The following is a 16,821-nucleotide window of genomic DNA, read 5'->3' as shown; positions in this document are numbered from 1 at the left end:
GTGTGTGTGTGTGTGTGTGTGTGTGTGTGTGTGTGTGTGTGTGATAAACATCAGTCTCCGTTTCAAAGAGAGAGTTTTAGTTTCGCAGTGACGACCGTTATTATGTAACACTTTCATGGAGGAAATACTGAAACCTCATTTGTTCCAGAGAGTCAGTGAGTCAGTCTGTTCCTCAAACACTGCTGGACAAAGTTCTGTTAAAGTTATATTCAGGGTCAACCAGGGGTTGCAAAATAAAGCTGAGGGGTCGTGAGATGATGAACAGGGCAAGAAAATACCCCCCGCCGAACTGCATGCTGGATACAGCTCGCTCTCCATCGCCATCCTTTTGTTTTTGTCTCCTGTCACATTTTACTCTCTGAGGTCTTGATTCTCTCTACAAAATAAAAGCTCCTCTGTGGAAACAGAACCATCGTGACTAGAAGTAGAGAGAACTCGAACATGTCTTTAGTGCAGAACAACACGTTGGTTTGTTTAAAGGGATCACAAGCCGACAAGGTCGGGAACCACCGTCTGATGAACTCGGCAGCCTCCAGGTGGCGCTAGAGGGATATTCAAAGAACTCTATTAGATCTAAAGTAAAAAATTGAAAACAATTAAAAAAGGAAGAAACTGTTGTGCAACGTCACAGTAAAATATGTTTTTTAAAACTCATATGACAGCATGTGAAACACAATGTGATGGATCATGCTTTTTACAAACATTCAGTCAGCAGCTAAAAAGCCACAGGTTTGACCTCCGCTAATGTCCTGCTGAGGTGTGTGTGTGTGTGTGTGTGTGTGTGTGTGTGTGTGTGTGTGTGTGTTCACATGCTGCTGGGAAAATCTGACGTCTGAGTGTTTGTTATTTACTGAACTCTTTTGGAGCGAATGAGGAGAACGAGGTTTCGGTCTTTTCATCTCGCTGTCCAAAAGAAAACAAATAATATTATTTCCCAAAATCCTGAACGATTCCTTTAAACTCTGAAACTAGCTCAGTGTTATCAAACGGTTTAACATAACACATATATCAAACGGTTTTTATTTACAGAAGCCCAGAGGGGACAAACATGCTGTTATTGACATAACAAGCTTTAATAATTATTGCTTGATCACTAAACTTACTGTACGTTATTTAAAATGTTTTGATAGCTGATATGACAACCTCGTTTCTTATAATCACAAAATAATATTGTTTTTTATCCCAACAAAACAAACTCGTGAAAGTGACGAGGAAATACTATTTTAAAAGTCCTGTTAACCCACGACTCGTCCTCTTCTCTGTACCACCTGACTCTGAATGTGACATCTCTAATAATACGTCCTTATTTATAGACGGTTATCTCACAGGCGGCATATTTCCTTCTCTCAGGGAGAAGAAGAACATTTCTGTTCTTTCATTTCTGCAGCTGGGAATTTCTGGAATGAATTTAAAACAAACACTCTCGTGTCTCATCTCACTCAGTGCAGAACTTACACTTCACCTTCAGAAAAATACCAGAGAATCTTTCTAGTTTTGCTTTTTCTTTCTTCAGACGGTGCTTCACTTAGACTGCACCTCTGTAGTGGAAGTGATGTAATCAGAGTGAGACAGAAACTGGTGAGCAGATGCTGAAAATATGACCACGATCTTCCTGTGGACAGCACCAGTGGAGGACCAAAAAGCACATGTACATTCCCAAAAGTATTCTCTGTTGCTTTGAGCTTCGTGTGAATCAAGAAAAACACACAAAAAACACAATTATCTGACTTTTAAAGCGTGTCGCATTTTCTCTGATCAAAACCAAAACACATTTAAAAGAAAGACTTCAAACTGAAACCAAAACTGCAGCCACAGTAAAAGTAAAAGTAGACCTGTGTTGACATGTTTTGCATTTTCATAACATTCATCACGTGCATGTCACACCAGTCACCAGTCACACTGGTCCACACCCAGTTCACTGGTGCACATCTCAAATACACTCCTGCTGTGTTACTGAGGAACTGTGACGCCGACATGCAAACAAAACAAACGTCACCTGGGCTGTATAACAAATAACTGCATGTATTTAATCTCCTTGTACCACCTTGGCATAAAGCTGATGGAAAAGGTTAAAATCAGCATTCATTCCAAACTTATTAAAAGTGTCTTTGTTAGTCTTTCCTCTGTTCCAACAATCACCAACTCTGGTTTAAGAGTTTGAAAGAGAGACGGAAGAAGTGGCAGATATGAATAAAAAAGAAGTAGTAACCACCTCCACATTTTCACTGTTTATTAACACAAATCAAATTTGGGCCACTTTTGCCTGCAGTCTGAAAGTATAGCCGTAGATTTATCATCATTATCAATTCATCTCTGGGTTTTTTCGTCCATAAACAATTATTGTTTAGTTTATAAAATGTCAGAAAACAGTGAAAAGAAGTCAATTACAATTCCCCAGAGCACAATGTGACGTCTTCAAAGACATTACATTTATCATTTTGTTAAATACAGAAAACTTGACTTACTGTGATTTTGTCCTTTACTCAAAGCACTCGTCTTATCGACACTAGATTATAAATAACAAACAGGAGATTCCCGTCACATCCAGCTGGTCTGATTAGAGTTGTTTTCCAACACACAGGATTCAATGATCTTTTGTTTTCTCTCTTGAGGGCGGTGAAGGTTTTGGCGGCCTGTCGGGCAGTGATGGCGACCCCGGAGAAGATGTGAGTTGATTAGAGTTCTGTCTGCCATCCGTAGTCCCCCCCCACTGCTACAAACCTGTGTTCAAACTCCTGTTGTTTGTCCTCCTCAGGGTCCCGTAGGAGTCCCGGGTGTGATGGGAGATCCTGGACAGTTTGGAATCAAGGTAACAAACATAAAGGCTCAACGCTGCGGAGACACATACATATAGTACTTTGTTAATCCACATGAGAAGTTACATTAATACTTTTATTGATGTTTAGCTCAGTTTGGCCCTAAAAGAAATCAGTGGCAACTCATAACGCTCTCATCTTAAAGGGCAGTAGCGATGTTTAGACCTGTGGTTTGGACAGATTTTAGACACCTAAAAGAATCAATATCAGCTTAAGTGTACACTATATTTAGAGTGTTTTCACCGCTTTCTCTTGCTTTTGTGATACTGTGTGATTGTTCTTAATACAAACAATACATTCTTGCAGAATGAGTGATGACAGCATCTCATGTCCGTCCAAACATCTGTTGTTTCCTATTTTGAGGCGAGTTCCTTCACGTCCTGCCGGATCACAAGTTCAATCGTTACAGAAACATACAACTAATAGCTCGTCCTTTTTTCACAGAAGACATTTTGACATGTCACAGTGGAAAAAGCACACACGTAAATAATACAAATAAATGTAGGATTTTCCGGGTCAAAATGTGAGCTTTAAAATAGACATTTGAATAAAACAAACTGTCTACTCGGCGTAATAGTGTCTGTTCTTCCTCTGCAGGGCAGTAAGGGGGATCGTGGAGTGAAAGGACCTCGAGGCAGAGTGGGCGCCGGGGTGAGTGAACTCTACAAGTCACAGGTTTGATTCCTGACTCGTCGTTTTAAAGGTGCAACGTGTGAAACCTGAACACGTGCTCCAAACAAACAAGGGGCACAGTCAGTCTACCTCTGAGTCCATACAATCTGAATACATTCATTTAGATTTGTTGTTAATTAGTATTTTTTATGCAGCATACTCTTCGAGCACAGATGGCGTCTTGACATCTGTTGCAACACCGGCTCAAATTCAATTTCTCTCCATAATTATCTCCAGAAAACAAAACCACGTTTTCTCGAGATAAATTGTCTCGAGAAATCTGCCTTTTGTTTTTCTCCATAAGAAAGAAATAATGGACACGAATCTCCATAAATGAACCCCGTTATCGAGCTCTGTTATCTCCAGATAACAGCATTGAAAAAGAAAGAAGAAGAAGGAAATAACACGGAAGTTATTGTGTAATTCTTTCTGAAGAAGTCGGTTTTTTGGTTGTAAATCTAAAATTTCAGTTCTAGCAAATATATCTCAGGAAAAATCCCCGAGTCCAGCTGTCAGGAGGTTTAACTATTTATTTATTCATTTTCACATTGATGTGGTCAGACAAACCACAGCGAGGAGGAACAAGAAGAAGAACATCTCTGAAAGATAGAAACAAAAACAAAGAACACAGAGATCACTTCATGTCACATCTGGAGCGTCGAGAGAAGAGTTTGTCAGTTAAAAATGAAACATCTGGGAACATTTTCTGCTCATTTGTAGAACAAGTTGTTTTTACACTCCTACATGGCCTCCATCCATCAAAACAAAGACAAAAGCATGAGCATTTAACAATTACACAAACACAATAGGGATTAATGATAATAATATAGATAATAAAAGTCTATTTCTATACGGTAGAACTTTACAAAGTGCTTTACGAAGAAGAGGAAAATCAGATAATGAAGGAAAATGCAAATAAACACAAACAGTGGGATTATAAGAACAAAGGAGATCTAGATTTAAAGGAGAAGAAGCCAGTTCTAAACAACTAACTTTAGCTTTAATACAATTAATAGAAGAGTTTGAACTATTTGGACTTTGGAAATATCTGCAAAGCTGAAGTTTTACTCTCTTTTATCCGAAGCAAAACTTCTTCCGATCCAGGATTTGACCTCCTGGAGGTTCTCCTCACCAGGTTTCAACACAGATGAGATGAAGCTTTAAGAACACACACAGGGAACCTGTTGTGCAGTAGCTGCAATACAAATGGTGAAGAGTGCACATATAAAGGTCTAAAGTAACAATAAGGTGCAAATCCAAAACACATACTTATTTACAGTGCCAACATTAAGTTAATAGTAAGAGTATATATATATGTATGTATATTCTAGAAAAAAAAGCTCAGAAGAAGCATCTTTAGTAAATATAGAATAAGAGCTAATAATGAGAAGAAGGTTCATTTTATAAATGTCAAAGTGAGATTCCTCATCTGTTGAAAAGAGTCAAATCTGAAAATAAAACATTCATATTGTGAACAAACTCACAGTACACGAAGACACGTTTACTTTAACTTTGGTTATTTGACTTCTCATGAACTCTGACATTAAATAACGACAAACAGAAAAACTCCAGACTGTCTGATCATCAAACTCTACAGAAACCTTTGGTTTGTTCTTCCTCTTTCGATATTTGAGGGGTTTTCCCGGTGAAAAGTTTATAACTTCAAATGTCTTTTACTTCCAGTTCAACCTTCTTTAACTGAACCAAGTCATATCTACGTAAACACATCTAATATCTTATATATATATGTATATTTATATTTATTTATATAAATGTATATATTTATACATTTACTTTTACAAAATGTGATACTCAGCATATACCGTATGTAGATATATAGCACATTTATTTGGGGCTGAATGAATGAATAAATAATAAAGAATAATCGTATTAAACTTTATTTTTATAAAACCTCTCATACAAGCCCACAGTTCATTGCAATAGGAAAACAGAAATAGGCAGAATGAACATAAAAACAGGGATAAAATATAATAATTAATGTAAAAACATAAAATGAAATAAAATACATAGAATGCATAAGACGAGAGATGTGAAATAAAAGCCACTGAATGACAGAAATGTCAGTTGTTAAATATGTAGATTGCATATAGTGGTGGAGAATTCATGGCTGAGCGGTTTATGAGAGAAAACAGCAAAACAAAACAAAATATATGCCGGTTGAACATGAATATATTTATCATGAAGTAATCCCTTTGACTGAGTATTGTCTGTTTGTTCAACAGGGAGCTGAAGGAGAGCGAGGAGATGCCGGAGTACCAGGGGCGCTGGGATCGAAGGGCCTGCAGGGCCAGACTGTGGGTTCAACACAAACGACCTGTTATCAATATACATAACAGACTGATATCGATCTTTCATTGGATATCAGACATCACCAGTGTTTCCACTTTACACGAAGAGCGACTTTAATATGATCGTAAATCAAGTCGCACCACCTGAACCGTCACCTGAATTTCTTCCAGGGTTCCAAAGGTGAGACGGGACCCAATGGTGGCAAGGTGAGTGTTTGATGACACGCCCTTAGCTCTGCCGGCACAGTGGTCTGCGCTGTTAGAGCTGTTAGCACCGTTAGCTGCTAGCCGCCGGCTCAGCCGCCACCACGTCGAGCCGATCCTTCTGCTCACAATATCGAATCTAGAGTCAGAATCAGCTTCACTGAGCAGGTATGAGGATTCGTTCTCAATGTACTTATACTGAAATAGAAACTAACTTATAGCATTAGTTTTTAAGTTTTTTTACAATATTTTATCCCTGGTGTTCATTTTATTTAACTATTTTGATTTATTTATTTTTATTGTTTTATTGTAATTTCTAGCCTCGCGGAATTGTTTTTATGTATTGTTGCTTTTTAAATGAGTTTGATTCAGTTTTGCCCACGTTTGAATGAAAGGTGTTGTGTCAATAAAGTTGAGTTAAACAGGTTCAGACTGACGGGAGTTTCCCTTCCTCTCCTGTCAAACAGACATATTGTTTACTATAAAACAACTCTTTATTCAACCATGTAACTCGAGGAATGTTGATCTTGTGAGAAAATGACAACAACTTCCTCTTTAATCACATGTTGTTGATGTCATGTTGGTTCCCTGCAGGGTGCAGCAGGGAAGAAGGGCATTAAAGCTGTTAAAGGACAAAAGGTGACGTCATCTGTTTACAATCTGACGATGAAACTGCCTCATACCGTAATCTCCATTTCACTTCCTGTTTCCACACCTGTTTGGGTTCCACTCACTGATTAGTTTGTTCCTTCTTTGTCACCGTTCAGGGCAGCGTGGGAGACGGAGGAGACAAAGGACAGGTGCTTACTTTATTTATTTACCTCGACGTCATTCAAACACACGCACATCTAGTGCAGCTCAGCAGCACAGAAAAAGATAGAAGGCATCATGTTTTATTAAAGACTTCTATATAATTTAGGCATATTATTAAATGATAAACGTCAGGTTCATGACTTCTGTCCAAAATAAAGGTGTAGAATAAAGTTGGCCCTATAAACAGGATGTACACAGTATAAACAGTAAGCAGCTGTAAAAGAGACAATAATAAGCTGATCAAACTCTTTCATTTTCACTTCTTCGTCCTTCTGTTTTCCCCGACAGCGTGGACCAAAAGCTGCAGTCGGTCGCGGCGGCATCCCCGGCCCCGGCGGATCGGCCGGCGTCCCGGGTACCAGAGGAGAGCGCGGTGCCATCGGTGACCTCGGCGTTAAAGGCCAAGCAGGACCCAAAGGAGTTCCTGGTGCCTCTGTGAGTCACAGTTTGGGCACTTTAAAGGTGTAGACTGACCCTCACGTCAGTCTGGTCTCAGCCTCCTAAAAATGACATTTTGATTCAAAAACTAACTTTCCTTGAATTTGATACTCAATCTATGTCGAATATAAAAAGGTTTTCGTAGTATTTCATCACCGGCTTTTTCACTTTTTATCTCTTCAGTCAGAGTTCTGACTAACGCTGCAAACATTTCGTTAAGTGCAATTAAAATAGTTTTTCTTCATGGAGATTAAGTGTTCTTGGGTTCAAGTAAAGTTTACAGTCTTTTCCAGTTGTCCTATAGCTTTACATTATGCGTTTTAACATCATTTTTACAAATCACAAACATCTTTAAATGGTAGAAATAAAGCATCAGTAGTGTCCACATGTACAAGTTGATGCTTTAGTTTTTCACGTCTTATTTTATTGAATTTTAAATGATTCATTGACGTAAACTTGCTCAGCTGGGAAGGAAATTATCGTATTGAAAGATGTTTAACAAATATATAAAGCAAGTAAAACTCATCAGATGTCTCCTATTTATTTGCATATATATTCCAAAAATGTAAAACCTTATTTTAAGATTAAAGGACTTGTTAAAGTTGGTGTTTATTGTCGCCGTGATGTAGAGAAGATATAACCTGAGTGGTTTTTGTCCCGCAGGGTCCTGGTCTGACTGATGAGCAGGTCCTGCAGCTCTGCAGAGGCGTGGTCACGGCCCAGATCTCCCAGTACGCCGCCTCCATCCGGGCCAAGTGCTCCCAGGGCTGCCCCGTCAACAACCGGATCCTCATCGGACCGCCGGGGGGACAAGGGCTGTCGGGGTCACCGGGGAAATCTGTAAGTTCCTCTCTGCCGCCTCACGGCTACGATGGTGGAGACGGTTCATTGGTTCAGTTCACCAGACCTATAGAGGAGGTCTCAGTATTTGTCTGCTGCATTGTTTCAATGATCCACTTTAAAGTGGGGAAATAATTTCAGTTTTTACAAAAAAAGCCCATTTCTTAAAAACGAGCTTCATTTCAACAGATTTTTAATTGGATTAGTTTGTGTTTTTTTGGGTATTTTTGTTTATTTTCTGGCAGTGTAGGTAAAAAAAATTACAGAACCGCGACAGGGGGGCAAAATTAAAACAAAAAAAACTATGAATTTCTGAGATTAAAGTTGTAAATGTATGAGAAAATATTCGCTGAGATTAACAGTCTCAAGGCCAGTAGGCATAGCACAATGTTAAAAAAAACATCATGTCAGGATTATCCCGGCCAAATATAATCCATAATATTATCCCGATATCTTAAAAAAATATCTTAAAAACGGCAATAAAACATACTATAATTTCAGTTTTTACACAGAAAAAGCTCTGACACACACGCACGCACACACACACACACACACACACACACACACACAAACACACAGTACTAGTATGGATGAAATCCTAACAATACTCATCCCTACTGCCTTTTAAAAAACACTGTAAAACATTGGATTCAATTGTTGATCATCATCCTCCAGCACAACACACAGACGTGTGAGAATCCCGCGTTATAACGACATTAAAAGTGACCGAATTAAGGACTAATTGGACCATTTCTGCCTCCACCTATCAGGGCAAAGCAGGAAAAACCGGAGTGAAAGGAGCCAGAGGAGCTCAAGGTGACAGAGGACTGGAGGGACAGAATGGAGCGCAGGGCGACAGAGGTAACATCACACGTTCATTCTTCATGCATCCGGTTAAGCATCCGTGTCCATGAGATTATATCTGATGTAAAAAACATCGTGCAAATGAAACAGAAGGATTGTGAACGACACGTCACACGAGCAGAAGTGCTTCACTGTTGGTGTCGGGAGGAACGTTTTGATTATCTTTTATTTTTTATATTCCTGATTTTTTAGATTGTTTAGTAATTCATATGCTCAAACTACATAATAACATGTTTTAACAAATCAAACATCCATGCCTTTAAGATTGTAAATCATGCTTTCAGATGACGAATGAACAGTATTTACTCCATTTGTCTCAGATTTAATCCTGAAATATAATGTCTGTAAATAAACGTGTTTCTCGTTGTGTTCTCGTTAACGTCCTGTGGTGAAAGTGTGCAGCTGCTCACAACACCAGAACAGACAGGATGGATTTAGTTATTTATTCAAGTTGAAAAAAGAATCTGTAATCTCTAAAAGAAGAAATTTGAACACATTCATTTACTTTTTCAACCTCTAATCAACTGAAGAACATGTTTGTTCTGAATGGAGTTCTCTAGTCGCTTTGTGTTTTTCCTCAACAGGTCAAAAGGGACCTAAAGCCAGCACAGGAGATCCAGGTAAAGGTCTGACGGGACCCGACGGACCACAAGGCATCAGAGGTGCGACACTTTGTTCATCTCCACACAACCATGAACACTTTAACATCTCCTGAAGGTTGTAGAAGCTGCTGCAGACCAGATCTGAATCACGTTTCATGATTCAGCAGTTTAATTTGTGCTGAATCATGTATTTTATGGGATGGGGACATTTCGACGGGATATCAGGGCCGTTGTGGATTAAAGAAATAATGCTAAAATAAAATAAGTAAAACATATAGGAAGGAGAAATTTACAAATCAAGCACAATCTACTCCAATACAATAGTTTATTTTGTTTTAATGCACCAATGGAGAACATCGAAGAAAGGACTTTTTTACATCACTTTATAGTCTATAAATTGTTCAATATCATATTGAACTTTATCATTTTTAGAAAATAGACAACATGTTGCTTGTTTGTAAAAATCTGCTATCTATATGATATATGATATCTAAGATAGGTAAAAATAATGTTCTTCTCTTTTTAAACTTGCATTTAAATTCTCCTGTAAATAAGTGGGCCAGACTTTCCATTAGTTAATCTGAAGGTTTATATATTTTGTCATTTCCTCTCCGCAGGTTTGCCAGGTCACTCAGCAGAACCCAAAAACGGCATGGAGGGTCCCCGAGGTCCCCGCGGGTTCCCCGGCCCGGTCGGCCAGTCCGGCATGCTCGGGGTTGCAGGCGTGCCAGGTTTCTGCGAGGCGCGGGACTGTAGCATTCACTCGCCGGTGGCACGCAAAGAGCAGGGTCTGGTGAAAGGACCAGTCAGTGAGCAAATGTGAACACGAGCAACGAGCACCTGAGATAATAAAACGCCAAGAGATTCAACCGGTGGCAACTTCGAGGTTCGTCTCATTGAATTCCAGCTGACGTTAGATTTAAGACAATAGTTTAAAAGCTGCGAATGATTCAATCCTCCATTGAAAATGTCAGAGGACCGAGTGTAGTACCCTGTGGCACTCCTGGTAAGAAATATGAAACTGTGCAGGAATGAAACTAGAAAAGACTTTCACAGCTTTGACCAGGAACAACGACGTCTCACGGGTTTGTTTAATTTGATAGCATCGCTAAATGATTCCCCATTGAATCCTTCCTTCAGTTTATTTTCTGTTTCCCTAAGTCACAATAAAAAATAAACAGAAGTAAAAAGGCGCTGTGTAAATATTATGTAAAGTATCTCAACAATGTGTACTGTGCTCTGAAATATGTTTCAGATAAACTGCCTGATGTTTTTTATTCTGAGTCTTCAGTTTGTAGCGTTTGTGCTTTTAATTCTGAAAGATAATATTCCAGAAAAGTGAAGTGACATAAATATATCGGTTCCAGACTTCTGAATCGCTAAATAATCTTCTATTGTGATTACCATACTTCCAAAGTAAACCAGTAATCTGATTATTGTGTGTATGTATTTGAATGTGTTTTGCAAGATGAATTTATCCTTCAGACTTATTAGAACTGTAAACTATTGAAAATATTAAACATTTGTTGAACACGTGAGAAAATAAACTTCAGTTTAAATAAATAATTCAGTTTGTATCCACGTTGACGATCTAGAAGTGAACCAAACAATCCAGATCATTCTAAGGATGTTCTGAATTATAAATATCCTTCACGTCCTCCACACCGAGATATGGTTATCAGCTGTTGGCCGTCACATTTACAACTTAAAACGTTGTAATAAATGTTCAAACGATTGAGCTACAATGTGAAAATAAAAGCTTAGCTGTGGAGATTTCAGAAAATCCCACTTTAAATTAATTTAGATTTTTTTTTCCTCACAAAAAATTGTGCGAAACATTTTCATTGCATTGTAAAGTTAAATAGTTGTATTGTTAGATAACTCTGCTACATGTCATTTAAATGCCTTCAAGAGACACAAATAACAAACATTTCTATATTTCTTAGTAAAACTACTTTATGCTTCAGATCACAAGCTGTGTTTTCACTAAAGATACAAACTTTTTACTGTCGAATTCAAACTAAAATACACAAAACTATAAATCAGAATCTCGTTATTTTAATAAATTATGGGACAGATTGCAAAGAACGTTTTCAAGAAAATACTTTATTGCATTTTGTTAACAAACGACAGAAGAGAAGCAAGAAATCAGGAAGAATTGCACAAACGTTTAAGTTCCTCACTGAAGGAACTTGTGACACATCACAGTATTTACTGATCACAAGTAGTATGATGCTAACAGGACACATTCATCTTTGTCAGTTGATTTAGTTTGTAGGGTGTAAAGATAAAAAAAGTAATTATTCTATGCATGATAACGTGTGAGGAATTTACAGTACAGATAACGTTCAGTTCTGGCTTCACATTCATCAGCAGTCACATTGATACAGAATTACTCAAATAAATAACGTCAACAAACATTCAACCAGCAGCAGATTTTGAACTTTAAGAACTCTTAAAACAAACAAACAAACAAACAAACAAACAAACAACTAATTTCAGTGATTTTTTCTGTGTTCTTACTCGACTCTTTTTAAGAAAAATGTCCCTTTATTGATTTTGTCAGCACGTCTTTAAATGCTGTTTTTATTGGAGCACCTGTCAAATAATCAATACTGTGTAACGCCTCAACAACACCAGCAGAGCAGCGGTCAATAAAGGTCGCAGGATGCTTAATTAATGCCCGACTTTACTGGTGTGACCGGTTTTAAAAGGTCTAAAACAGTCGTGGAGTCGTCGAGAAGCAGGAAAGAGCGTCATCAGAGATTCAATTCTTAAAATTAAAGGCAGAATCTTTGAAATGATTTTAAAAGGACATACAATATTTAAAAATATTAACGTAACAATAAAAAAAACCTCTCACTTCTGACATGTTGTTCTTCTGTTTTTTTTTATTAATTTGCTCAATAAAAGGTGATTCAGCAGTGTTTTTATACCTTTAAATAGTATGATTTTAGTAAATGTATGTCAGTGTGTCATGATGTTGGTTATTTAATACATTCTGCATGTTGTGCAGCTGCATACGAAGGGTTTCAATTATAAGTGTAAAGAAAAAATAAGAGAACTCAGAAAGTCGCTGTCAGATAATGCATTCGACATTTTGTGAAGATACAAAACGATCTCAAATAATTTGACATTCCGAACTATCTTTCAGTGTTTAAGATGGAAGTGGTACTAATATAGTAGATAATGGAGGATATAGTGTTGTGAAAGTCCAAGTAAAGTTCTAGCTTAATGCATGGTTTAGTTTAAAGAATAAAATAGCTTAATAATGGAGCGGACATACACATATAATATGCATAGAATAACACGATACAAATGTCATAAATAATTGTGTGTACGATGTCGGCTCTGTAAATCAAAATCAAAGGGAGAACACTACTTGGGTTTCCAGCTGAGATCAACATGACTGGAGGAGAGTCACAAACAGTGCAGAAGGTTGTTGACCTAATAATCTATAATAATACTTGATCTTTGCAACCGTTTCCCAATCTGGCTTTTGTGCGTGTTGTTTCAAGACTCTCAAACTACCAGTTAGATAAATGAAGATACTATTTCCCTCGTCATATTGTGCTTTACTGGCCTTAAAGCTGCTTTCATTTGTGTTTATACAGTCGGGAACAAAACCTCAGCTCCAAATCAGACGCTCTTTCCTACTTTGACTTTCCTTCAAGTACATTCAGTCTACAGCTCGACCGATAAATCATAAATCAGCATTATTTTTAAAGAATCGTGACCATGACATGTAGAGAGCGCAACTTTTCACAGTGTTTCAAGTTGTCAGTGCTTCCTATTTGACTCCCTTCATTTATTTCTTCACAACGAAACACAGGGAGATTCTGTAAACCGGAATGTGCGAGGAAATTCTGTAGCTTTCACTGACTGGCATCAATAAATCCATCTTATTGATTTTGGCGTCACGAAATGACGTATAAATAACGCTGCCGTCATCTTGCGAGTTCAAATCACGACACTTTTTTTTTTGCTTTTCACGTGTCATTTCACGCAAGTGCTGGATGGAAAACAAACACGTGACTTTCACCCAGGAGACCGCCGTCCGTGTCCCGTGTGAAACAAAAAAACACCCGTTGACTTGAATCAAACTTGCTTATTTTAACCCAAACTATGATCTTTTTTGAAAACATAACCACGTAGTTTAATTTGAGTTCACAACGTTAACCACGTGTTGAAAACCGTGACCATAATGTGACGAGTCGGGAATGAAATGACACTTGAAAAGCTTAAAACGCGTGACGTGACGTGTTATTTATACGCCCTCCAGTGAGATCACGTTGGTTAGCAGCTAACCATAATACCTGGATATCTAACATCGCTAACGTTACGTTGTTAAGTCTCTATTAGCTAAATGTAAACACTCACGGTCCGATTAAATATCCTTTTTCTGATTTCTACCTTCTGTCCTTGAGTGAACTGACCTAAATAGTTTGTACCGTATGGTTTAATAACAGAAATGCCATTTTAAAAGTTAGTACTGTACGACAGCGTATTAGGGCCGTATATATTCTCTCGTAAATTTACGGCTTTGATCTCAGGAATTTTAACCCGTGTCAGTCATTTTGTAAAAATTAATAAATTTTACTCTAATATGCCGTCGTAGTGCTGCCTATTTGAACTATTAAAATCAAACTAATAATGGGAATAGTGATTCCACTAACCTGTTAAAATGTTAATAAACTAATAAAGCTTTGGTCAGTTTGAGTTTGAATGAGGTATCAGAGGCTGCGTTTACTAAGTGCTTTGGTAGTGAGTACATGCCACAGACATGGCGTAATACTTTAGTGTGTAATAACTGACTTTTATACAATTTATATTTTCTTCATTTGCAGAAGAAGTGCTCATAAATATGTTGCTAAACTTATAAATACTTCTCTTTGTGAGTGTCTTAGTAAATGCAGCCCTGAGAGAAGCACCCGTAAAATTATATTAATATGTTTCCCTAAACACATACATGAAGCCTTTCAGTAAACACTGTATGCAGAGTTAACAATAAGATACAAAAACGAATGTGCATTATTTAACCTTTTTGCAGTAGAAAAGAGCAGATAAATATAAAAACTGTACTAAATATATATTAAAAAAACACATTCAGAACACTGTCTGAATGGCTTTGCATGGCAAGGCAGTGAAATGCTTCATAAAATACCTAACTTTTTCAATATTATATATCGTTACTACCACTAAAACATTACTACTTACTAATAAAGTGCAGAGGACGGAAGGCAGAAGCACAGAAATACATCGAACGGAAGAATCCCTGAAACCCATGAATTAGCAGCGTTCCCCCGAAGACACCGGCCATTCTCTCTCTCTCTCCCTGAGTTTGATCGTACCAACTTTGATGACTCAGCAGATCACAGACATCCAGCGATCCCCAAAACCAGCAGCAACAAACCGACCGACCCTGCAGCCAAAATACAAATAATTAAAGAAAAGTGATCAGAATCACACGGTACCCATGAAGCCCATAAAGCAACAACAATGTTCATCACTGGGAAATATTCGCTCATTATTCGAAGAGAGCATTACTGTTGTTCTGACGGAATTATCAGTAATTTCTTAAAAGTGTTGAAGTCACACAAACAAACTAACTGATGGAGGCAGCAGTAGACCAGCAGTAGACCAGCAGCTCCTTTATTCTAAGAGCTAAAGTCTGGTGTCTTTGTAGAGAGCGTAGATAACAGCTCCAGTTCCCTGTTATAAAGGTCTGTCTGACAGCAAAGTAAAGAGGTGAAATATTCCAAATATAGCTGATATGGATTCCTTCAGTTGTCTAAAATACATCCGGTACGTTGCGTTGCTTCAGTGCTGGTGCGTTTCTCTACAATAGTCGTTGTACAGAAGGTCAGTCTGAACAGAAGGTCATCATTCACGTCTTCTGCAGTTCTGATGTTGTTAGTTACTATAAAAGGTACCCTGATCCGCACTTAAACAGAGTTTAATGAAGGGGTTCATTAAAAAACCATCATAATCAGCCTGTTGGTGTATAAAACCAGACTCACCCTGATTTCCAGATGCCACGCTGTTAGAACCAGAGCACGGTTGGCTGTGGAGGTCGATCCTCTTCTCCTCAGTCACCATCAACCCCTGACAATACGGAAGTAAAGTTTATTTATATATATATATATATATATATATATATATATATATATAAATAAACCACATTTCCCTGAGTCAGTTAATTGTCTAACCATTAACTGAGTAAAAGAAACAATATTATTGATGAAACGGTTTATTTGGGGAGAAATTTTAAACAAGACGTTTAGAATAAAGTTATTTTGATGAAATATTTACAATTTTGTCACACATAATGTGTTCAAGGAGTGTCGGAAAGTTGAAAATCTGGCTGTTTTTACAGCTTCTGGATGCAATAAACAAATTATATATATATATATATATTTATATGCAGTATATATTTACACACTACTTTTTTTATTTTACAGTCACTGAGTAGTTCTGAAACACAGATAATATACCGCTACAAATAAAACAAAATGTAAATGAAATATCAGTGTGTGACGCACCTCTGTGTAAACCAGGATCATCTTCACATCAGCACACCGATCCAGCGTCATCCGTCCAGCTTCAATCTTCTTGCACGGAGTGACGCAGTCGTTGCCGTTTGAGTCGGCGATAAGCTGCAAGAAGAAAACACCTCGAATATAAAATCACAAACAGCGAATGATTTACCAGTTTCTATTTCAGAGGAGACACGACAGGTGAACAAGTCCATTCTCACTATGTTTATATTAATAAATGTATAAATGAGTGTGTGAGTGATGAGTGAACAAACCCCTCTGTGTGAACCTTCAGCACACAGAGAGGAATGAACGAGTGAAGTTTAGTGAATGTAAGAGCTGCTGAAGTGGAGATTTATCATCAGAGTCTGAGAACAAACTCATTTAGAGGAAACGTCCTTTAAAGAGACGTTTAGTTCCATTACAGACATTTAGAGACTCTACAGGTGAACACATGAACTCATGATATCACCATGAAACTTCACCACTTCATCACTCACATTAAGAAGACTCTACAGGTGAACACATCAACTCAGATATCACCATGAAACTTCACCACTTCATCACTCACATTAAGAAGACTCTACAGGTGAATAGAGTCACAACATGACCTCATAGATATCACCATGAAACTTCACTACTTCATCACTCACATTAAGAAGACTCTACAGGTGAATAGAGTCACAACATGAACTCATAGATATCACCATGAAACTTCACCACTTCA

At 37.8% G+C, this 16,821-nt stretch overlaps 1 protein-coding gene and 1 long non-coding RNA gene across 2 annotated transcripts in view; one reads left to right on the top strand and one right to left on the bottom strand.

Moving 5' to 3' along the window:
- Window positions 1–10,381, top strand: part of LOC116394331 (collagen alpha-1(II) chain) — a 21,262-nt gene extending 10,881 nt beyond the window's left edge. Inside the window, exons 16-27 of the mRNA XM_031867358.1 lie at window positions 2,613–2,666; window positions 2,756–2,809; window positions 3,414–3,467; window positions 5,732–5,803; window positions 5,969–6,004; window positions 6,596–6,685; window positions 6,769–6,801; window positions 7,103–7,249; window positions 7,916–8,092; window positions 8,863–8,953; window positions 9,541–9,618; window positions 10,176–10,381. Of these exons, the coding sequence (XP_031723218.1) occupies window positions 2,613–2,666; window positions 2,756–2,809; window positions 3,414–3,467; window positions 5,732–5,803; window positions 5,969–6,004; window positions 6,596–6,685; window positions 6,769–6,801; window positions 7,103–7,249; window positions 7,916–8,092; window positions 8,863–8,953; window positions 9,541–9,618; window positions 10,176–10,381 (1,092 nt within the window). The remainder of the gene's footprint in view (window positions 1–2,612; window positions 2,667–2,755; window positions 2,810–3,413; window positions 3,468–5,731; window positions 5,804–5,968; window positions 6,005–6,595; window positions 6,686–6,768; window positions 6,802–7,102; window positions 7,250–7,915; window positions 8,093–8,862; window positions 8,954–9,540; window positions 9,619–10,175) is intronic.
- Window positions 10,382–11,645: 1,264 nt separating this feature from the next.
- On the bottom strand, window positions 11,646–16,358 carry LOC116394405 (uncharacterized). The gene is made up of 3 exons (XR_004213461.1): window positions 16,101–16,358; window positions 15,579–15,663; window positions 11,646–14,980 (listed from the first exon to the last, which is right to left on the bottom strand). It is a non-coding gene; the product is annotated as an uncharacterized LOC116394405 (long non-coding RNA).
- Between the last annotated feature and the right edge of the window lie 463 nt (window positions 16,359–16,821).

The sequence above is a fragment of the Anarrhichthys ocellatus genome, unplaced genomic scaffold (assembly GCF_004355925.1).
Source record: "Anarrhichthys ocellatus isolate YVR2014 unplaced genomic scaffold, GSC_Weel_1.0 scaffold39, whole genome shotgun sequence".
Taxonomy (NCBI): Eukaryota; Metazoa; Chordata; class Actinopteri; order Perciformes; family Anarhichadidae; genus Anarrhichthys; species Anarrhichthys ocellatus.
Note: the sequence above shows the minus strand (reverse complement) of the source record. Positions and strands in the feature narration are given on the sequence as shown.